Here is a 23,428-nt window from a genome sequence, read left to right as displayed (position 1 = left end):
GCATAAATGCATTCCTAAAGTACAAATGATCAGCTCAAAACAGAGAATTCCTATTAAAATTGCCTCAAATGAATGTTATAACCATCCTCTCACACTACACAGGGTACTTCCGTCCGGTAAAAAAACGGGGCTTGACCAGCCACACTACACAATGCTGGCGCACCTGTCCCAAGCATCGGCGGAGGCACTTATCTAAATTTTTAACAAAATATGGGAACCTGTGATAACGCTTGAACATCGGAAAAATGCAACAGTCGTATTTTTCCTAAAACCTGGTAAACCCCCAACGTCCCCGAGTAGCTACAGACCCATCACATTCTCGCAAAAACATGCGAGAGCATTTTAAACAGAAGACTCAATTTCATTCTTGAATCAGAACACCTAATAGACTCACATCAGTGCGGATGCAAGGAGGGCTGCTTGACCATTCCCCATCTCGTCAGAATACAACACGAAATATGAGATGCTTTTCTACAAAGCAATACTGTCTCGCGGTGTTTCTTGACTTAAAAAAAGCATATGATTCGACTTGGCGATATGAGATTCTAAGAGACCTAGCTGACTTAGGAATTTGCGTAAGAATGCTAAAATGCTTATGACATTTCCTATCGAATAGAACATTTCAAGTATACGTCTCGGTACAGTGCTCTCACGAAGATTTATCCGAGAGAATGGCGTGCCACAGGGTTGCATTCTCAGCACAACTGTTTTCATAGTCAAAATGAGCTCTATTAACGAGGTCATTCCCTTCACAGTCGTCCACTCTGTCTATGTTGATCATTTTTAAATTGCCTGTCGTGCCGCGAACCTATCAACTTGTGAACGGCAATTCGAAACCACAATCAATAAGACCCCTGCAGGGGCGTCTGCGCAAGCAGGCGTTTGTTGTGTAGCGACACCATGGACCCGAAATACCGAGGGGCCTTCCTCTGTGATCTTTCGCTTTGCTATCTTCTTTCCTTGCTGTCCTGTCTCCCACTCCCTTCAGTAACTTCCCAATTTTTGTAGGCGGCCTGGGTTGACCTTGTGCAACTAGCCAACTTTGCTCTATGCGCATTGGGTTATCGTAGCGGTGTACGGCTGGCGTCTGCATGTTTTCCGCACCATGAATCTTGTAGCTTCCCCATGTTGGGCTCCATGGTGGGTGGCCGCCATCGCTGCTGAATTTTATCCTCACATCATGCATAGAGCATTCCCACTGCTAAATGATCGTGCCGCTTCAAAGCGCGTACGCACCGAAGAGCTGACCTTCCAGAGCCGACCAGAAGAAGTATTCCCCCCACTATCATGTGCTATATAGTCAGACGTTCGAAAAAACAGTGAGGACCGTACTTCCTTTTGTAGTTTCCAGATCACTAACAAACACCCTAGGTACTGGTTATAAAAGTTATTAAAATGGCTAGTGGAGACCTTCTTCTAGAGCTCCGTGACAAGGCGCAACTTGAGAAAATACAAGACCTCGTAACTTTTGGCGACATTCCGATCACATCCCATAGATCCTGAACTCCGCATGTGGAGGCGTATCAGACGCTAGGTATCAGAACGTATCGAGCTCAGACGTATCAGAGGCGCATCTCCTTGACCTTACCGAGACCGAACTCCTCGAAGGGTGGAAGGACCAGAACGTGACCAGTGTAAAGCGAATTGTCATCAGAAGAAACGACCAGGAAATCTCCTCTAAACACTTGATACTTACCTTTGCCACTAGCGATCTACCAGAAAGCATAGAAACTGGCTACGCAAAGACACCGATCAGACCGTACATCTCAAACCCCTGCCGATGTTTCCAATGTGAAAGGTTTGGCCATGGCTTTCAGAGCTGTCGTGGTCGACCTACCTGTGCAAAATGTGGTATCCAGGGGCATGCCTCAGACAGTTGTAACAAAACACCGCATTGTGTGAACTGCGACGGAGACCGTGCTGCATATTCACGTTCTTGTTCGAATTGGAAAAAGGAAAAAGAAATTTCATTGAAGGTTTGAGAGAACATCTCATTTAAAGAAGCACGCAGAAGGTGTTTGGCCTTTCACAGCCCAACCTATGCTGATGCGGTGCGTCAGGGGGCAGCGTCGCATCGGCCACCGCCACTGTCCCGGCCCACGAAAAGTGAGCCACCAGCCGTGGCGGCTGCCCCCGTGGTTGCAGCAGTTAAGGCTGCTCTATCTACGAAGCCACAGATCCCGGAGACTCCAGGGTCTTCGGGTATCACGACCACGCTTCGCCAAGCGAGGTGGGAAACAAGAATCAGCAGATTGCATAAGCGTGCTTCCAGTGCCTCACACGAGGCACTGGACACAAATATATTGGCAAAACAGGAAAGTTCTCCCGAGGCCTCAAGGAACACCAACGTGACATGACTATTAACAGTCACAAGACGAACTGGGATAATGCCACTATCGTCGCCCAGGAAAAGAACTTGTCATCCCACTGCGTTCTAGAATCGCTAGTCATTCGGTCGGCGCCAGCTACAATGAATAGGACAACAGGGCCTGACATTTACGCCCGCTCGCTGCGTGACCTACTGGCTACATAATTGACGACTTTCAGTCCAGCTCGGTGAACAGGGAACCCGAACGTGGTTCCGAAACTTCGGATAATTTCAACGGACTTAGTGACCGTGTTTCATCTCATCCAATGCCTGACCAGACGAACTTTCGTCAAACTCTTGACTATGCTCTCTCAAATCAAATGGCAACTTTAGCTAACTTTATGCTTAACGAAAATTCTTTAGGTAACATTTTACGCCAAGAATTTCTCTCTTTCTTTCTCTCTCTCTCTGTACTTGTTCACTCATCCATCAAAGTTATCAGCATCGTGCGCTGGACAAATCGGCGCACGTGTTCTGTGAGCGAATCAGAAGATGGAGAAGAGGACGAAAACAGCGCGTGCCGGTTCATGATGATGATAGTTTTCTGCTCGTAAAGAGATAGGAAACAACATTGGCAGTTACATGGATCATTGCAACCCAAGAGAAAGTCCCTATGATCTACGCCTTGACCGTTTTCGATTACCTTTATTTTAGGACAACTTACGGAAAGTAAAACCTTATCTTATCAAATACCTCATCTAATACACAACAACAGCTATATTCGTGAACTTCTAGAACAAAGTAATGCTAAAACAGTCTGAAGAAAAAAGTTAAGGTGTACTTCTTTTCTTGTACCGTGCCCTCAGTAATATCTATTACAAATATTTCTTTTAGTATTTTTTGTGCATTTGTAATATTGTGTAAAAGTCTCTTTATTTTTTCAAATGTGTCTTTCTGTGTAGCACTTTGTCTTCTGACTTAATATTCTCATAGTGTCAGTTTTTTTTTTACATATTGTTTTTTGTCGTGCTAGGGGCAAATTGGTGTTGGCTTTCGCGTGATATTTTAAATTGTATGTCCTCAGGTATGCTTTGTAGTTTTTGAATTTGGCTTTTATGTTCCCCCGACAAAATTGGGAAATATGTATTTTTTGTTGCACTGCTTCTGAGCAAATGTATGGGTGGAGGGACCCTAGTCAGGCAGAGGCAATCTGCCTTTAGTCCCTTCAACCCAGGCAAGCTTTCCTTTTGTCTAAATAAACTGAATGAATGAATGAATGAATGAATGAATAAATGAATGAATGAATGAATGAATGAATGAAAAAGGCTCTCCTGTTAAAATGCAGCCAGCCGGCGCAGCTTCCCACACCCCCTCTTATATACAGCAGAATTTTTCTGGAACAGGTAGCACCAAGGTGCAAACATTGCTCACATCCGGCGGCACTCATACATATGGTGTGGACGTGCACGCGCTACAACGCAGAGAACACAAACACCCCAGAGTCGTGGGAGTCCCTCTTGCGTGCCTCCGAGCCAAGACCAACGCCGGCTCATCCAGCGCGCGGTGGAGGCTCCCAAGGGTACTCCGCCGACCTCCTCTGAAATAGCGCAACCAGACTTCGTACTGGTCCCCTCTATATTTCTTTTTTTTTTCTGTTCTGGGAGAAATAAAGATACCAGCACCACCACCACCCCGTGAAAGCCGTTGAAAGAGCAAAGCTAATGCCCCCCTTCATCAGGTTATAGCCTTTCGTTATTTTTTTTTCAGGTTTTTCTCAGTATTTCTGCGTTGTACTTGTGTTGTATTTATTTGCAAGCGCAGGACAGGCGCTGTTGTGTAACTCAAAGAACAGCAAAAAACAAATAACATTTTTTTTCTGTTGCCTCGGTACATTCCCTTCGGAACGAAATAACAATAATACACATAAATGTCATTTCTACTCACTTGGAAGTTCGAATGCGCCTACTACTTGAATTCGCATTTATTCACATTTCATTAACTTTAATTCTCACCCGTGGTGCGCGATTATTCAGCACAGGTGTTTGGTATGCCAGTCGGGCTCACGCCGACGCCGAATCCTTTTTAGTCATGAACCTTAAAGGCTTAATAATGATAAGCCACGTTAGTAGCAATGTGTTCGGAAAAGCAACGTCTATACTCAGGCGACAGAATAAGGCACGTCGAGCAAAAGTGGTGATTTCAAATGTCACCGTTTTCAAAAGATTTATTCCATCATAATACAATTCGTGGTGTATGTGGCTGGCGTAGAAGAAGTTTTTACGCCCACAACGAGTAGTCCGTGTCTGGGAGGTAGGAACATGGTGGCGTCTGCTGATTTCTGAAAAAAAAAAATGTCACGATTTGTGCAACTGCAATTCCTTCTAACTCAAACTACAAAGGCTACAATGGCAGCTTCAGAACATTTCCATTTACCGACGTAATTCATTCTTAGTGGTTCGCAAAGTCACTTCAGCATAGAATGAGCGAGCTCCGCTGCATGCCCAACTCGCCATAGCAGAAGTGAGCAGGGTGATAAAGTTTAGCCGGCACCGAAAATAACAGGCAAGATCACGCGATACGGTGCTATAAAGATTGAAAGAAAAATATTGGGCTCATAGCGAGAGATACGAGGCGTTCAAGCAGTTAAGGCTCATTCACCGCTGCGAGTTGTAGCGGTCGCGCGACCGTTTGCGACTGGCGACCAAAACGCGACTCATGCGCCAGTGTATCCGTCGGCACACCGAATTCGCGGCTGCTCCTCACAGGATAAGCCGGCGCCCTGTTCCTGCGCATCTGATTGGTTCCGAGGTTTGCGACTGCAGTCGGGGAGCGTGCTCCAAAGCGTCCGTTTGCGACTAACCAGGTCACGCGACATGTGCTAGTCGTAAGTGTGAATGGGCCTTTACACAGAGCAGCGGTGCGTGAAACCTCTATAGTGAAGCTGTTAAAACGAAGGTCAGAGTTAGTGTAGCGGCTATTGCATTCTGACTCGGACAGGACACACCGAGCGCCACTCACCCAAAGCCACTGGGTCGAAAGACGTTTGGAGTGACCGAGAGCACGTATGTGTTCTCGCAGATGATCTTGGCAAAGGATATTCGTCGAATCTCATTAAGTTGACCTGCAATCATAACACAGAAAGAAAAGGTTGTCGTTGTTAAATTGCTATGAAAAATCAGCTCAAGTTGGCTGGTTGCTTGAAACGTCACTAAGCAACTCTGGCTGTGAAAGACGTCGTTGTTGAGGGTTCCGGATAATTGCGACCGCGAAGTGTTCTTTAACGCGGGCTGACATCGCACACAAGCCTCCGGCATTTCGCCGGGATCGAATGCGCATCTTACACGCAAATCAGTTCTGCGCAATCCCACAAGGAAGGGGACAATGACAACCACCTTTTCCTAGCTTAAAGGGGTGGTGCCACCAAATTTGTGGCTTGCGCGTTCTTTGCTGTAAGCGTTTCCTATAGCTCCAGGAAGCATGATGCACGCACCAAGATTCATGCATTCTCGCTAAATAATTTAATATCGCCTTTTGATTTGGACAACTTTCAGTTTCGGTTTCTGGGCGCCGAGGTTGGGCAGTGACGTAGAAGTGTAGGAGGCGTGGTCACGTGACCACACAAGGCTGTGACGCACATAGCCAGGAAGCGATCGAAACTCGGCGAGTGATGTAGCAACCGATGCTTTGCCGGTACTATAGTGAACTAGAATATATTCTAGTTCACTACAACCGGTACGTACGTTGCGGAAGTGGCGGAGGTCCGGAGGTCACTCACGTTGCTACAGCAGATGTGGTGTGACGTCACTACAACTTTCGTTGCCCATCCTACAGATCTACGTCAGTGTTGGCGCGCTAGCGATGGATTTCGATCGGGAGAATGAGCATTCAGGTACACTTTGGAAGGGAATTAAAATATATTCTAAACGTTTGCTGTGTCCGACCCTTCGTGTGGAATGTCCTTGCATACAGAGGAAACCCACAACAGGCTTGTTATAGCCTCGAAATTTGATGGCACCACCCCTTTAAGAAAATCTGCAGCGTCAGTCCCGCATAGAGGTTGGTCCCGGGTTCGATCCCGGCACCATGCAGAACAAATTTTCCGTCAATAGGAAGCTTTACTGTATGAGATATCTGTATGTATTTATTTGTACCTCTGTGCTACAAACAGCTGGACGCCAATTTTTTACTTTCATCACTTAGAATTGGATGCTATATAATTTTAAGAAAGAGCAGGTGTCGACCACAGGGCGTTGTTAAACTTGTTCAACTTAAAAGCATCATCACACAAAATGAATTCGTACGGCTGAATTGATTTTTCAGGGTACTAATTGGCACATAACAGTACATAATTGTCGAGTAGCTTACTGTACAGAAGTATACAACATAATAACCAGACTGGTGCGACATGTTTTTAGTCTTATATGTATCCTCTGTTTCACAGGTGTGGACGTATCTATCTATCTACAGAAATATCTGTCGCCTATATATACGTAACGCGTCCTAGCACTTAGCAACTAAGCAGCTGCCTGTCAGAGCTGCCGGACTATATTGGCCAACTTATTTTACAGTTCTCGCCGCGTTATTCGCAATATGGGCGTCGAATGTGGACGCAGGCCGCTCGTCCTACCATTTATACAGCGAGGCTGTTAAGCTTTCCGTTATGCCGTGTTGCGACACTAGAAAACTATCATCATCATGAACCGGCACGCGCCTTCTTCGTCCTTTTCTTCATCTTCAGCTTGATGCAATAACTCTTGGGCAAGAGAACGAGTACCGAAAGAGAGAGAGGAAGAAAGAGATAGAAACAGATAAATAGGGAGAAAGAAAGGGAGAAAAAGATAGAAGACGAGAAAACAAGAAGAGAGAGAGGGAGGGAGGGAGAAAGAGAGAAGGAAAGAGAAGAAGAGAGATACAGAAGGAGACAGACACAAAAAAGAGATTGAAAAATTAGAGAGCCAGTATAGCCATGTATATTATAGCAAGAGGTGGGAAAGAGAAATGAGGTTGAGGAGGAGGCCAACCCAACCAGCTCCGCTGCCTCTTCACCCTTCGCACCACTATGGCGCAGCTGCCCCACTTTTTTATGAATGCGGCAGTTACCGGCACAGAGGAAAGATGATCCAAATTTGAAGAATCTTTTCTCCCACAGGTTCGGCATTCACCCTTTAGGCCCTGGAATTTTTATTTTTGTCGGAGAAGCTTGTTGTGCGTGTTTTTCTGATAATTAGGAGCTCAGAAGACCACACACAAAAAAATGAGCCTGTGGTGTAAATATTTATGGATTTGCAAGCATGGCATCAAATTAGGTCATCAGGGCTCAGTGGTCGTGAAACTAGGAAAATGGCTTCTTGATGCCTGCTGCTCATTAGAGTATAAAAAATCTGAACCGACGTCGTATTCGGCAGTGTGGAAGTCCTTGAAACAAGTTCGGGGCTTCGTCCTGACGACGGCCCTTACCCGCCTCAGCTTAACTGCCTCGGCGTCACCCATGACTTCGGTCAAGCTTCTTCTTTGTGGCTCCGAACTCCGCAGGAACGCCACAATGATGATGTTAATTGCAGTGGGGATCATTGAAGATGTACTGCCCCAAGAATGAGCAGTTTTGGTTTCCTTTCCGAGGTTCTAGGCAAAATTTTGTTTGGCGTCCTCAGTTGACGACGCCAGGCGGTGGCGTAGCCAAGGGGGGAACACCGGGCCCGTGCCACCCCTCCCCTGATTTTTTTTTTGCCATGGCAAACAGAGCTCAAAATGACACTCGTTCACATCTGCCTGCCCTACCCCCACTTCAGATCAAGAAGGTGCCCCCCCCCCCGAAAAAAAGTTCTTCCTACACCCCTGACGCCAGGGCCGAAAGGGTTAAGACAAAGAGCATGATAATGCTTTTTTAGCATACATCCTCCGAACACCGCGTAGCAACGACGACTCCTTCCGCTGATGAATTGACGTAGGTTGCTCTCAGACCCGACCGTGGGCATTGCACCTCGCTTTGAGGACTGCTTCCTTTTTGATAGCGGTGCAGCTGTAGGAACCCACCTCACGTTTCGAAGGACCTGTTTAACGGACCGGTTGTACACACTATCAGAACCCAAACCACGCTGAACCGTCGTTCCACCGTAACGAAACTTCATTCAGCGTTTACTGTATCAGGGTGTCTACGAATTTGTTCTTTCCGAATTCCCTGACTTTGCCAGCTTTTTCATGATGAGTTAAAGCAAATTCCATGGCCTGCTTGGACAACTCTGCGCACTGGAAACAGACCTTCGAGTGGTAAAAGAAAAGGATCCATGGGTCGCTATAGTGTTCAGACACAATTTGTCTTTTTGTGACACATTTCTTGACTAGAAAACCATTTAAAGATGCTTTCCCCTCAGGCGCTATGGCCATTGGCTTAGCAAGCACACTTTCAGCACTCGTGCTTGGCACAGCAGGTACACATTCACTCGTCGCAGTCTCAGAACACTAAAAAAACGCGCGGATGTTTGTCTAGGAAGCCCTTTGCGACAAGCTCACAGTGCCTAGGTGTTTCTTGCTCACAGCGTGACTGGAGACAGCAGCGATGCCCATATTACTGAGCGAGAAAGTCTTCTGGCATGCTGCGCACTGAGACTTACTTGCGTCGTTCGGCACTGCTCTAATCCGCGACGAGTGCTCGGATATTTCCGCGTTCAACCAATCAGAGTTAAATGAACACTTCTTTGCGGCAAGCGTGGCGACTCACTGCATCGCAAGAAAGATGGCAATATGGCTGCAGCCTTAGCATGTGGAGTGGATCTGATCCGACCTGGATTATCGTATTTACTTTACCATTGCTTTGTGTCTCCACCTAATTTGCGCACCCCTAAAATATATTTTTCAGTAAAAAATAGCTACTACTCGCCTATTCTGTGAATTTTGCCCAGACAACGACCAACGACAATGTCACAAAAACGGAGTCGTACTACGCGATTTTCTTTTTTTTTTACACGATGGGCACACGCATGTTTTCATTTTATTTACCTGGGCTCTAATGCTTGGTACCCAATGCAAGTCATTCGACGTCTGTAATGAGAGCTGGGGGTTGCGTTTAAAGCGCTGACCAATATGTGGTGGCAAGGAGGAATCTGTCAGGCTGCAACAGACAGCGGGGCAGCACCATGGTCGTACCTCAATTGCGTAGATGACTCACGGATGCCGGCGTGTTCCTTTCGTTTACGTGCTCTGCTATGGACGCGATGCTAAAGAATAATCACAGATTTAACAACATGATCTCAAGAAACTGAAATGACAATTTTCGCTGTAGTTACCCCGTGCTACCAGCGTTGCGTAGCTGAGGACGTTTGCCGTTGCATTGCCAATGAATAAGCTTGACATGGCCCGGCAAACCTCTGCTGATGACACTTCTAGGCTAACCAGAAGTCCTTCAAGCCGAGCCAAGATCGTGGCCAAGACAAACATGCACAAATTTATCGGCGTGAGTAATGCTGTGCTTGGAAAGCGAGATATGCTGTGCGGTCTGCAGAAGGAACAGTTATGCTCGGCCTACTTTCTTTTTACGCTTCTGCTTAGCTGTTCGCTATGGTTGCAGCCAAAGGAGCGACTTTTTAAGCTTTTATCAATGGTAACGATTATTTTCGCGACGGTCACAACAGACTGCCGTCAGTGTCCATGACCTGGCCAGGTTTTTCAGAAATTCCATGGCTATATTCCCTGACTTTTCCAGACATGTCCAAGTTCCCTGACTTTTCCAGATTTTCCAGGTTGGTAGACACCCTGTGTATATTAAAGGGACACTAAAGGCAAATAACAATTTATGTCAGAGTGAAAGACCAATGTATGACAACTTCAAAAACGGCAATATTATCAACAGCAGTGCCCTACTTACCGAGAAATTAAGCTAAATGTATCACATGATGAGCGCCACGGGTGGTACATTTTCGAAGTGATCCCGATGACGTATGGATGTCGGCCTACAATAAATCACTAGTAATCAAACTAGCAGCAGTAAAAAAAGAACCTTCCGAGCATCAAAAGACGTAATAAAATGCTGTTTGTTCGTTTCCGCTTCATTCATGGAAAAAAGAACGCCCGTGGCGTTGCCATATGGGGAACGGCGCGCGTGGTTCAAAGGTTCCGTTTTCGCCGAACTGCGCCTCGCCCGGCGCCCTGCTTCGCTCACGCGGTCGCGTCTCAGTGGTAGTTTCGGGATCGCGTACTGCCGCGTGTGTTTTGCGCGCTCGTGAAAGTCGCTCTGACCGAAAGTTCGACAAAATGCCGCATGCATGTGATATTGCCGGATGCCCGAATGGTGCACAACGCCAGTGCTGCAGCAAGGAAACCGGTGTGCCTTTTAACTGGGTGCCGCGGAATGAACCCTTACGCTCGATGTGGCTTAGTGTCATGCCATTGCGCCAGTGTGCTGAACAGTCAAAACCTCTGCGTGTGTGCTCGCTGCGGGACTGCGGGACTGCCGTAAGCTTCGATGGCTTCGATGGCCGTTGTTGCTACTGTGGGTCCCGCTACTTCCGCTCTGGTGCTACTAGTGTCGGCGGCCGCGCAGTAAAAGCGGGCAACGTTGGGCACGGCAGCAGTGACGTATGAAAGTCGTATTTTCAGGCGGGAGATTTGAAGCGCGCTAACGCGATGCGGACCACTAAAAACGTGATTTTATTTCAAAATAAGCACTTCCTTGGCATAAAAGGAGCACTACGAGGTTTCTGGACCGCTATTTCAACAATCAACGTCGACTTAATATTTGCCTTTAGTGTCCCTTTAAGAAAGGTCGGAAAGGAAAAACCCACGCACTGATTATGTGTTTTTACCAGTTGGAGTTGCTCTCGAAGGATACTTAAGGCCTTAAGTTGCACGGTGACACGGCAGACGTACAAAAACCAGCGTGACCTTCTCCAAGCCAGGTGCTTGTGACTTCATCACACGACATGGTAGTAGTGCACCACCACGTGAGGTGCAGAATGATCTTTAATGCGCGCCTCTCACGATGAAGTCGATGCCCAAGGTATGTCGATTGTTTAACTTAATAATGCATTACCAAGAGTGCCGCAGGTTTTCGCCGTCAAGTGCCCAACTTTTGTTTCTTGCCCTTGGTTGAAGAACTTATCGAACAAACATTTAGTAGTGCTTCCACTGGGGCTAGTTAATTGGTATGGCATTGCTAAGTGAAAATATGCGCTGCACAGATGAACTGAGACGAAAAACAGAACACGAAACAGACAAGGACCTTGCGCTCCAGGTTTTCCAGGTTGGTAGACACCCTGTGATCGCAAGGTCCTTGTCTGTTTCGTGTTGTCTTTCGTCTCAGTTCATCTATGCAGCGCATATTTTCACTTCGCTATTAACGAACAAGTACTAGTGTATACGTACATCAAAATCAAGGTCCCATTTCTTACTTCCGACATGGGATTTTGATGCTGACAGCCTGTACGATATTATCTATGTGTAAGTTACAAAATTTTCCTCGGAAAGTCTTCAAGGCCTGCGGCAGAGCGATTTACGAGCCACTATTTGTGTGCTTTCAATTCCCGGTGAAGGGTGTCCGAAAATATGCGCTCTTTAAGGAAGGCTGGAAATAGTGTTGCACCTGTGGTAAGTGATCCGGCCTGTGATCCGTGCTCGTAGTAAAAGCGGTCGCCGTACTTGAGCCTTCGGAACATCTGGGCCAGAATACAGGAGAACGTGGGCCCCACTATTCCACCCGGCACCGAGAACTCCGATATGCCGGCAGTGAAAAGGTCCACGTCCCGCACGTTTCTGATAATAAGGAAAAATATGGGTTCAACCTGAGCGTATTTTAAAGCAGTCAGGCTCTGGAGAACGTCATCATCATGACACTAAGGAGCATCGTGACGTCACTAGTACGGTGACACCAAAATAACGCCATTGATGCAGCATTTCGCTCAGGTTTCGCGATGTATCTTCAGGTCTCGCCAAGTATCTTGACTCATGTGACGTGTAAGGCCTTAACAACTGCACTTTGCAGCATTGTCTGAATAGGTTTATCTGCGGCAAGGAAAGTCGTTTTCCGTGCCCCTTCATTGGGAGCACCAGATTCTCTGCGGTGCAGGCCGCACGTGCGACGCTTTCGTACCTTGGCCGCCAGAAAGACAAGCAGACTGAGCGGTTATCGCTTGAAGTAACAGGTTCGTCATCGCGCAGCCACTGTGCCGTCGCATTTTAAGCCGCAGCACAAGTGGCCTCATGCTACGGTTATTTTCATGCTGAACGCTAAGGAGCACAGCAAATGTAGCGCGCGAGCGGTAATATCACGTGGTATTTTTTTTTTGTATTTCGTGGACATCCGCAGGAAGCACCCGAACACTAATACTTAGTAACCAAAAAGATAGAAACTGTCTAATTAGACGTTTTGCAAAACGATCTACAGCTTTATAATTAGCCTTTCTTTCCCCAAGCTTCGTTGCTTTAGAAGTGAGTTCATTCATCTTGCCTAATTAAGCGGAACACAAAAGAATAGTGCTTCATGCAACAGTCACCAACTTGCATTTGGTTGCCTCGTCGTAAAGTCCATCGGCGTATTTTAAAACTATGGCTAGGGTTAGCTGCGGTGCCTTGTATATACGTGGCCTTCTTACGCTCGTTCCTGAGCGGAAAATTTTGAACGCGCATTGCACGTTTGCACATTATCGATTCTGACGCTTTTCGAGGTTTCAAAGATCTTGCACAGTCAACTCTCACACGCAGCTCTCACACGGAACTGTTCAACGTGCCATGCAAAAGCTGCTTTCACGTGTACGAGAATCCAGCATATGGAGCATGTTAGAAACATGGCAAACGAAGGTGAAAATGAACCCAATGTGCGCTTACTTGTACAACACCTTGTACTTCTCGACCGAGTCGCTGTCCATGTACTGCTTGAGCGCATCGAACGACGTCAGGTTGACGCCCGTGCAAAAGTAGAAGTAGTCGACGTAAGAGCGGATGCCGTGCTCCCGAGCACGCTGCAGGTTCAGCGCGACGAGGTCCAGGCCGAAACTCTCGTTGCGCAGTCGGTACAGGTGATTGGTAACGCCGTCGGTCACGTCTCTGCGCCAAAGTCATCATTCGTGACACTTTTGCTGCGTTGTGGCATGGCTTAGAGTGAGCTCAGTTGCTGGTACTTTGAAACCGATGTTTTCGTTATGGGGAATATCGTTATGCACTGAAACGTACTACTGTAAGAAAAGAAAACCAGTTCACTATTATCGCTCTCAGACAACGGCTGCCATGTGCTGTACAATAACGCTGGCAAGAAATTCACAACTACCCGTTCGTAGCACGAAGCCACAAGGATTTCTCAGAAACCCATACTGATTTCTCAGAAAGAAAACTTCTTAGTTGCCGAAAAATTTGTCCTGGTCCGGCGATCGAACCCGGGACCAACGCCTTTCCGGGGTGGTCGCTCCACCAATTGAGCTCAATCGGCAGAGCGACTGCTCCGGAAAGGCGTTGGACCACACCGGAACGGGGGGAATAGAATTGGGAAAACTTAACGCTACTGCGTTAAGTAGCCACGTCGCAGAAAATCCGGTGCCGGAGTCGGTGGCATTGGCGATGAACGAAAAATTACGATGGACGTGGATAACGAAAGTCACGGTTCGAGTCGGATTCTGACGCAAGCATTCTACGTGGCAGTCAAGCATTCGACCGCATATTAGCGCCTGCAACTGCTAGTTCTCCTTTAGGTACTTACAGCCACGGCCACGTCTGTGTAAAGCGCGCAAGCAGGCGGTTGGATCGATGGATGCTATGAGCGTCCTCTTTATAACGGGGCAGTGACAAGTGTGCCACCAGGCTCGACAACTATATATATTTATATTGTCTTCTATTTCTTAATGTTGGCCTAAGTCTCTGGATGGATGGATGGATGGATGGATGGATGGATGTTATGAGCGTCCCCTTTATAACGGGGCGGTTACATATCTGCCACCAGGCTCGAAGAAAAAAAAGAAAAAAAAAACTTCCTTGTTTCAAGTTGGCTTAAGACCTTATCTACACTGATTAAATCTATGTCATTATACAAAAAAATATCAATTCACGGTCCATCTCTCTGCCTCTTAAGGCAGAATGACCTTATTTTTCCCCATTATTTATTTTTGTACTTTATCTCTACTTTTCTGCCACCAATACTCTAACCTTCTCTTACTTATTTCTAACGCGGACGTGTTCAGCTTTCCATTGTTGTCCCTAAAACCCAAGGCTTCATGTAGACTCGTGCCCACACGTATACATGGGTGAATATCGCCACATTCAATCAGTACATGTTCCATCGTTTCCTTAGTTCCCCCGCAGCATGTACATTGTTCTTCTTCGCTATTGAATCTCGCTTTATAACTACGCGTTCTAAGGCAGCCCGACCTTGCTTCAAACAGCAAAGCGCTTCCCCTTGAATTATCACAAAACCTTTCCCTCCTTATTTCGTTTTTTCCCTTTCGGTAGTTACTCAGAGCCGGCTTTTTTTTCCACCGCTGCCATCCAATAAGTCCTCTCCGCCTCTCTGACCTTCCGCTTAATGCTTCTTGTTGCCATATCGCCCGCACTGCTAGCCGTTTATTTACTGGTGAGCCTCCTAGTTCTTTTCCTCCACTGCGTGTCAACGCTTTTTCTATACAAATACCTGAAAACCTTCTCTGCCCATCTACTCTTCTTCATTTTCCTCAGCCTCTCTTCGAATCTCATTTTCCTCTGAGCTTCCCTCACTTCAAAGCCTGTCCATCCCATATCACCCTTTACAGCCTCATTTGTCGTCTTCCCGTGAGCGCCCAACGCGAAGCGGCCCACCGTCCTTTGATTTACATCCATTCCTGATTGTACCTCTGACTTCATGCACACCACTGAGTTCCCAAATGTAAGCCCCGGGACCACACACCCTTCCACAGCCCTCGAAGCACCTCGTACCTATTGTATCCCAATAAAGCTCTGTGCTTCATAATTGCAGCATTCCTCCTTCCCTTTGCTACCGATGCTTTCTCTTGTACCTTCATATATCTGTCCCCCTCATTTACCCATACTCCGAGGTACTTGTACTCGCTTACCCTCGGTATTTTTTGGCCCTGTATTATGACCGCATGGTCTTCGTGATCATTGAATACCATCAATGCACATTTTGTTGCACTAAATCCTAGTCCTGGAGCCTCACATTCCCTTCCGCATATAGCTGCCAGTCGCTGTATATCATCTTGACTGTCCGCAAATAAGACAATATCATCAGCATAAAATAGACCTGGAAGCTTCTGCTCAACCATCGTGCCGACCTGTTTGTGTGACAAATTAAATCCAATGTTGCTACCTTCTAGCGCTTTTTCCATCCTCACCATGTACAGCATGAATAACAGCGGGGACAAAGGACATCCCTGTCTCAGCCCCTTCCTAATTTCAACGCTGTCCTTGCTACTTATTCCTTCCCATTCTATACAAACTGTATTTTCTCGGTATATTTCCCTCAAAAGCTGTATACAGTCGTCCCCTAGGCCCACTTCTTTCAATATATCCCACACAATTTCCTGTTTAACGTTGTCATACGCCCCGGTGATATCTAGATAAGCTACGTATAAGGGCCTGTTTTCTGCGGTGCGACACCTTGAGGCAGTTTCGGGCTCTGACGTGGTGTGCCAGGAGCATGCGCGGCCTAGTAGGCTGACCACGTTAGAGCCCGCAACTGCCTCAAGGTGTCGCCCCGCAGAGCAAAAACCGGCTGCTCGATCGCGCACTCTACACAGACGTGGCCGCGGCTGTGCATTGCCGTTTTTCAAAGGACATTTTCTTTTTTGCTCTTAATTCTCACCCACCTGTCGAACGCTTGTGCACGTTGTTGCATAAGGCCCCGAAGGACTGGCTCAAGGAAGCCGTTGTAGAACTCGAACGGGAAGAAATAGTTGTTTTGCAGTTCGAACGTAGTTCTGCCCATGTACTTCCTGTAATAAGAAGCATCAATCGAATCAAAGCGGTTTCGTAGCAGTTCTTTTTTTAACACGAAAGTTTTTCGCCGGGGTCCACTATGACTTCAGTGACGTATTTCCGTCACGGAAATGACGTCGCGAAAATGCACGATCAGATCGCAAAGAAAAAAAGCTTCATCAACGGGAGTCGAACCCACGCCCTCTCGGTCCGCGACTACAGGTACCGGGCATGCTATCCACTGCGCCATGGTCACACACTCTGCAGGCTCTACAAACGCGCCTTTTATATCTCCCACTTTTCCTCTCACAGTGCTCGGTCGGCGGGGTTGGTGCCGCCATCTAGGAGCGGTAAATTAAAGTAATGCGTTATTAGCGTGGTTTCTGCGATTAGCTCCTGCAATGCGTCGTTGCTACGCGTCCGTCCCATTCGGCGCGTTTCCAAGAGCAATTTTGTCAACGCCTTAACGCACCGCGAGGTGGCGATCTTAGCCCAAGCCTTGGCCTCGGTCATAGTATCCGTCCATGTTAAAAACAGCTCTGCGACGCGTGCCTGTCTCACCTGGCTATAACACCGCTTTCCCCGCTTACACTCGCCTCGAGAAAAAACGCGGCTTGGCTAGAGGGTAGACACGGCACGTGTTGCGTTTTGCTCTAGTCCCGCCGCAGTGTTCTTAAACTCTTTAAGATGGCGAGCTTAACTTAAATTCGGTGTCTAATAAGCGATGCCCTTCTGGCTGACACACCGCTGTCTCTGAGTACGCTCTCACCGTTAACTACTACAGCTACCACAAAGGTTTGTTTAACCATTGATCATGGACGTTAGTCGTCGGGCCACCAAGCGTCAACGTAGGTGCAACCACGTTAGTGCTATAGCTGCCTAACCCCAATAGACATTGTGCAAGCTCTCTTATATCAATGTACAGCAAACATTTAGCTACTTTTGCAAAGACACGGTTTACTTTCGTGTTCTACCGATATAAATAATAATAATATCTGGGGTTTAACGTCCCAAAACCACGATATGATTATGAGAGACGCCGTAGTGGAGGGCTCTGGAAATTTCGACCACCTGGGGTTGTTTAACGGGCACCTAAATCTAAGTACACGGGCCTCAAACATTTTTGCCTCCATCGAAAATGCAGCCGCCGCGGCCGGGATTCGATCCCGCAACTTTCGGGTCCGCAGTCGAGCGCCATAACCACTAGGCCACCGTGGCGGGGCCGTGTTTTACCGATTCCTATGACGGAAGGATCAACCATGTTTTTTTTTATATAGCATGCAGTGGTGCTTTCAGTGGTACGAGGTCACCCGCCAAGAATTTTGATTGTGCCAGTAGTGCTCGTGTTTCGTATATTTGCGACAGAGAAGCGGTTTTGTTATTCTTGCTTCCGGCATAAAACACGACCAATAAATAGAGTTAGCGTGTTATTTGGTTGTTTAGTATGCTTGTCAGTACAGTGGGAGAAATCATTACACAACGGTCTCATGACAACTAAAGCCTGCAAATGAAGGCATCAATTATTGAAGACTAATCAACTGACGGGCTAGTAGCGTCATGATTCTTGCAACTGCGGCAAAAATCAAACGTAATATTGCCTACCTGCAGCACCGTGGTCATCAAACAAGCGGAGCCATGCAGTTAGCGTGATCGGATTGTTGAACGCTGAAATGTCTCTTCATTGAGGATCTTTCGGAGCTTACAATCGCTATCACCTTTACGATGTCCTAATTTAGAATATAAATAACAAAAAATACGCTCTACTTGAAAGTAAGAGTAGGATTTTTTTGAAGTTTCACACACATTTATGATTTAAGCCGCGTCAGCTTTTCAAAAAAAAAAAAAAACTAAGTTTGGCGCACTCTCGAAGAAAAAAACAGAAAGATCCAAAGCCAGGAGATTCGCTTTTTCACAGGTGACAAGAAGTCGGGTGTTATGCTGGCGTGATGTTCAGGGCGCGACAATGCAACCACCGTCACATGTATACTGATGCAGTGAATGGGGCCTCACGCATTGAAGGTTCCATCGATGAGCGTGTGTCCGAGGCGGAAGGCGGCGGCGGCGAACTCGTTCAGCATGGTCGCGTCCACGCTGCCACTGTAGGTGGTGTAGCCGCTGGAGAGAGGTGCGAGCCCGAAGCGAATCATCGTATCTGGCCCCACGATGATGGGCAGCCACTCCGAGTACACGATGTGCTGGAACTGGCACTCCACGATCCGCCTGCCAAAGCACACGCTCGATACCACCACCTTCCAAGACAAAGCGTAAAGGGGTACTGACACCTTCTTTCGAAGCCGAGTTTGCTCTGCCATACAAATCTCCTGTATGCAGAGATGGCTCTGAGCAAGTGTGAAGCTCAGCAAATACAGATAAGATAGTTTAATTTGATATTAAAGTCAATTTTTCCCTGGCGCACCTACTGACATCGACACTAGCTTGACGTCAGGCTACAGTACAAATCCTAGTGACTTCGCGCAGCAGTATGGCTAGTTATGATGACGTTAGGTACCAAAACTTCCAAGGTGGCCACTTGTGCGTCATCAAAACTTCCTAAATGGCCGTTTGTGGGTCACAAACGGAGCCACCGTGCGGAGCGGCCGTGGAAACTTCACTATATATTGTGCGAGCACGTGACGAGAAGCTCATACCGTGTTGTGACGACAGGGTACAGTACGAGCCAAAACTAGCTTTTAAAAACATACTGTAATTACTTTATCAGAGTTCACTCGCGCTTGGCACTACATTTTCTAGGCTCTTGAAGGCTTGACCCTTCATTTGACGCAAAAAAACCACTGAAAATATTCGTGTCAGTACCCCTTAAAGGTAAGGCTAGACTGCTTTTGTTGCATAGGTGTTAAAAAGCGCTAAAGTTGCAGGGTACGCAAAGTTAGGGAGGACACATGGTATACGAACGAGACACACTGAGCGTAAACTATCAACTGGACTTATTGAAAAGAGTGGAGGGCGATGAGGCAGATCAATGGCGCGTGAAGCGGAACGTCATTACTAATAAGACGCACACAGTTTTCTTAACAGTAGCAATACTTCCGGTATACTAAGCAAGACTAACTGTGCCTCCGTTTCTGCACGACATTTCGCTATTTTCAACGCACACTACTAGAAGGTGGGGCACTAACACATAACATTTCCATTATTCGCCCTATGTTGGCTTTATCCCCTTTGGCGGTTGCGCGCTTCTCAACAAGTGTCATACCTCATATTAATTATTTTTACTGTGAGACCAATTACAAGACCACTGGAGGTTAGAATAACAGAGAGGTGAGCTAGTTGGTAAGTATTCATTCTAAAAAGACAGGGCGTGCAAACACGGGCACAAGAAAGATGTCGGGACACCACAAGCGCCATTTGTGGTGTCCTGTGGCGTTTGTGGTGTCCTGACTTCTTTCTTGTGTTCGTGTTTGCACGCCCTGTCCACTGAAGGTGAACATCACCGTCGCCAAATGTACGAAAAAAAAAATTTCAGCGGCTTAGCTCGGCTATGCCAGGATATACGTAGCGTTAGCAAAGGTTCAGCTGATTATTCTTAGCTTTCCAAATTGTCTAGGATTATTAGCCTTCTTCTGTTCATTCTTCGTACGCTGAACCGCTAATTGCCAGGCAACTACTTCGGGATCCGATGAGATAACCTTCTCGGCTCTTCTGCGCCGTTGAGCAGCATTTGCGCTCTCCTTCTCAATGGCGTTACCCACATGCAAACGCCAGTCAGAGGCGCTATAAAGCGGCTCCAGCGCAGTGTCAGACGGCGACTGCACAGCGAAGGCGAATAGCTGCGCGCGCGCCGGCGCCAGTGTGTCTGCCATGGCTATACAATGTCACTCCTCTCGAATGAGCAGACCAGCAGCGGCGAGTCGCTCGCGGCGGTGGCGGAGAGCGCGTGAGCCAGCTGTGTGACATCACTGATCCTCGTGCATGCGCAACATGGCTCACGAGGATCCACGCGAAGTCGGCTCCGGCTAGGCAAGTGTAGCTAACGCTACAAAAGTGAACGAAGCGCGCAGAAAGGCTTGGGCACACGGCCGTACCGACGAGATGCCAGCATTTCGCTCAGCCGCCCCCGCGTTTGGATAGCAAAGTAGCAAAGCAGCTTGCACGTGACCTCATGAACACAAGTTTTCAACGTGCATGACGGCTTTGGTGATGCCAAGGCAGCATAATCACGCGCCTATTAACCTGCTTCAAAGTGATAACGACGCCGCTGGAACGTTTTTTGGCCTCATGAATAACAAGAGAACCTGCATGCCGACATCACAAACCCCACCATGTTGGTGGTGCTCCAGCATGGCGGTTTCATTGCATAGCATCTGTACACCTAGCGTCCTGTGTGGAACGAGCCTCACTTGGTCCTTTGGAATATCTCCTCGTCGCTAAGTCGGATGTTGAGCTGGCCCAGAAAGCCCGCAATGCGGTTGTGCTGACGCAGGAACGTAGTGTGGATGGCTGTCAAACCTGGATGCTCGTTGACACGCTCATCACCTGCAATGTTAAAAAAGGGCAACGTCAACGTTCGTGGGCAGCAGTGCTGTAATATGATCATTGAACAATACTTTTTCTCAAATCATTACTGTTACCGCTCCCTCATGCACTAAACTGGGATCCGTTTACATTTAGTTAGATCTATTGGCACAAAAACAATTAAGGCTGTCCTGCGCCAGTCATGGGGTGATAAAATTTCGCTAGGAAATAAAGCATTCGCTCAAGTTTATTTTAAACATATGTTTCATCTAAAAAACTGACCACGTCGGTCATAGGTGCAAGTGCGTCCTCTAGAAGTATATCAAGAAACGTAGCATGCATAACTTATACGATGTGCTCTACAGCGAAACTGTGTACGACTCTTTGGTGGGATTTGTCCTTGTCTACCGACAGGAAACTCCCAGACATGAACCAATAAATGGAAATAAATCTTGCTAAGGGAATATATCTGAACCATAGGAATGCCTAGAAGCCACAGTGAAAAACAAATGTAAAGAAAAAAGCCTTCTATGAAGGCTTCGCCAACTTTCGTGGTAGTGGTTGTCAGGAATTGGTAGGTTGGATACCTGCCCTCTCCGTTTAGATGGGATGGGTGGACAACGGACTCACGTAAGCGGTTCGACAGTGACCGGCGATAGGTCGACGCCTGAGCGAACGCGGGCCATGGGCAAGAGACGGGAGACAGCGTACATACAAAACAAATGTCCAATTTACTACAACATAAAAGCACACGAGACAAACAAAAAAAAAAACGCCGACTACGTGCGAGAAACCTCGCTACCTCTGCGCGACACACAACGCGGACCACATGGTGACTAAACCCCCCAAAATAGTCAGAACTACCCAACCCACTCGAAGAATACACGCGACATTATGCATACGAACGCTGCGCTAGCATGTAAACAGCAAAAACAACTCGCGATGAATAAACAATGGATATAATAATAATAATCTCTGGGGTTTAAAATAAACAATGGGTGTAACACGATTAAGAAAGTCCTGACGAGAGCCGTTGAACGCGGCGCTTATCTGGTGTCGGTGCCTCGTCGAAGGTCCGAGCTGCTGGGCTCCGGTCTGCTGCTTCTCTGCCTTACGCCGCTAGTCGAGGTTGAGCAGGTACTCGAGTTATACGCCACAGCCGAAGACTGCCCGAACTCGATCCACGATTTCGACTGCGCAGTCAGGCTGCCGGCCACCATTTTGCGTGACCTTCTACACCACGTGCACACGCTTCCACCGTCCAACGAACTCTGTCCTCCACGGCCGCACTTTTCCCCCCTCCCTCGTCATGTGCCTCTCGTCATTCACAGAACCGGTCTTCTGAAAGTCCCAAGGTTTTCCCCTCTTCGTTCTAACAAGGGGAAAGCTAGGGACTTCAGGTCTTCTGGTACAAGGATAAGCGATAGTTAATCCCCCCCCCCCCCCCAGCGGGCGCTCAGTGATGGTGTCCAGTTCACTCTACAACGGTTGAGACCCGTGCGCGTTGATTCTCCGCATCAAATTAAATAATAATAATAATATATAAGATAATAATAATAATAATAATAATAATAATAATAATATAATAATAATAATAAGGAATAATAATAATAATGAACGCGAAATAACGATAGGCTTAAAGATGAATGCAACTTCCTTTTTGCGCGTCAGGGCATTTCAGAAATAGCTAAATGTGCGGATTATGCGCACAACCCTTTTCTGCTGAGTCTCGTGTTACTCACCTGCCCTAAAACAGTACTGGCCCTGTGATGGATTGCTGCAGCGGTCCTCGTTGACGTGGAAGCTCCGGGGAAGCAGCTCCCCCACGAAGTAGTCGTACTGGTTCTTCATGAATCCTGCGAATAATTGCGGCTCATCGTCGACGCTTTCATAATAATGGCCCTTTCCGTCAAGGTTCTCGCTATGTTTTATCACGTGTTGCCAAAAAAAAAGTTCGGTCGCATGTTACACTCTCTCGAAGGCGAAGGCCTGCTTATACAATCGCGGACCAGACTTCTTGCAAGACACAGTGAGTCGCATTTTGAGAGACACGCGTTAAATTGCCTTGACGTTCACAGTTCATTGCCTAACCTCAAGCGCGCCTTTCGCGGGGTTGACAAAGGTGTATTGGAACCAAGGAGCCGGTTAATCGGCGTATTTACCGGGGTGCAAGGGTCCTCCTGCCCATGGGCGTCGGCATGATTTGGTCTTGGGGGGTGTAAACCCGTGTTGCACAGCGGCTGAGGTCGGGGGACTCTCAATTCAGTTCAGTTCATGGACATCTTGAAAACAGCGGAAGAACGACAGGAACAAAAGAAGACAAAAGCCCTTCTAAGTGCTGTTACCAACTAGCCTAGCCATCAATTCTTCTACAGTTCACTTGAGTTTAATACCTTAAGTATCCCTCGGGAGGTATTACATAAGGGGTCGATACATGATAGACAAATACGAAAATGCTCTTTATACAATTCAAGAGGTGTGCAGAGGTTTGCAAGAAGTGTGCAGCGTCGCAGAAAACGCGTCCGGGTGGGGCACTGCAGAAGCTGGGGATAATTTTGACGCAGCTGTGTCCAAAGAGAACTTGGCCCTATAGTTTTTGGCTTTCCAGTGCGCTGCCGACAGCATTACCGAAGCATTAGGGGCGGTTCGAAACCACGCGGCCCCATTTTTTCACTCCGCGTTTTCATATGACATATTGCCGTGTGTATTAATGAGAACTAACAGACAATAACGCCAAGGAAAGTATAGAGGGGTGTTATCTGT

The 23,428-nt window shown here is 47.3% G+C and overlaps 1 protein-coding gene across 1 annotated transcript; it reads right to left on the bottom strand.

The window, feature by feature from the left end:
- Window positions 1–5,322: 5,322 nt before the first annotated feature.
- Window positions 5,323–22,516, bottom strand: LOC119378053 (chorion peroxidase). Its single transcript, XM_037647300.2, has 7 exons — window positions 22,408–22,516; window positions 20,551–20,686; window positions 18,203–18,412; window positions 16,084–16,209; window positions 13,124–13,342; window positions 11,883–12,052; window positions 5,323–5,429 (listed from the first exon to the last, which is right to left on the bottom strand). Exons 1-7 carry the CDS (start codon window positions 22,514–22,516, stop codon window positions 5,323–5,325), a joined length of 1,077 nt encoding a protein of 358 aa, XP_037503228.2.
- Between the last annotated feature and the right edge of the window lie 912 nt (window positions 22,517–23,428).

The sequence above is a fragment of the Rhipicephalus sanguineus genome, unplaced genomic scaffold (assembly GCF_013339695.2).
Source record: "Rhipicephalus sanguineus isolate Rsan-2018 unplaced genomic scaffold, BIME_Rsan_1.4 Seq6646, whole genome shotgun sequence".
Taxonomy (NCBI): domain Eukaryota; kingdom Metazoa; phylum Arthropoda; class Arachnida; order Ixodida; family Ixodidae; genus Rhipicephalus; species Rhipicephalus sanguineus.
Note: the sequence above shows the minus strand (reverse complement) of the source record. Positions and strands in the feature narration are given on the sequence as shown.

Excerpts from the sequence above, each read along its gene's own strand:
- LOC119378053 (XM_037647300.2), bottom strand. The coding sequence starts at position 22,516 with ATGAAGAACCAGTACGACTACTTCGTGGGGGAGCTGCTTCCCCGGAGC. Across the intron at positions 12,053-13,123 it reads AAGTACAAGGTGTTGTACAA|AAACGTGCGGGACGTGGACC; the intron begins GTAAGCGCACAT and ends CCTTATTATCAG. Across the intron at positions 5,430-11,882 it reads GGCCGGATCACTTACCACAG|GTCAACTTAATGAGATTCGA; the intron begins GTGCAACACTAT and ends TTATGATTGCAG.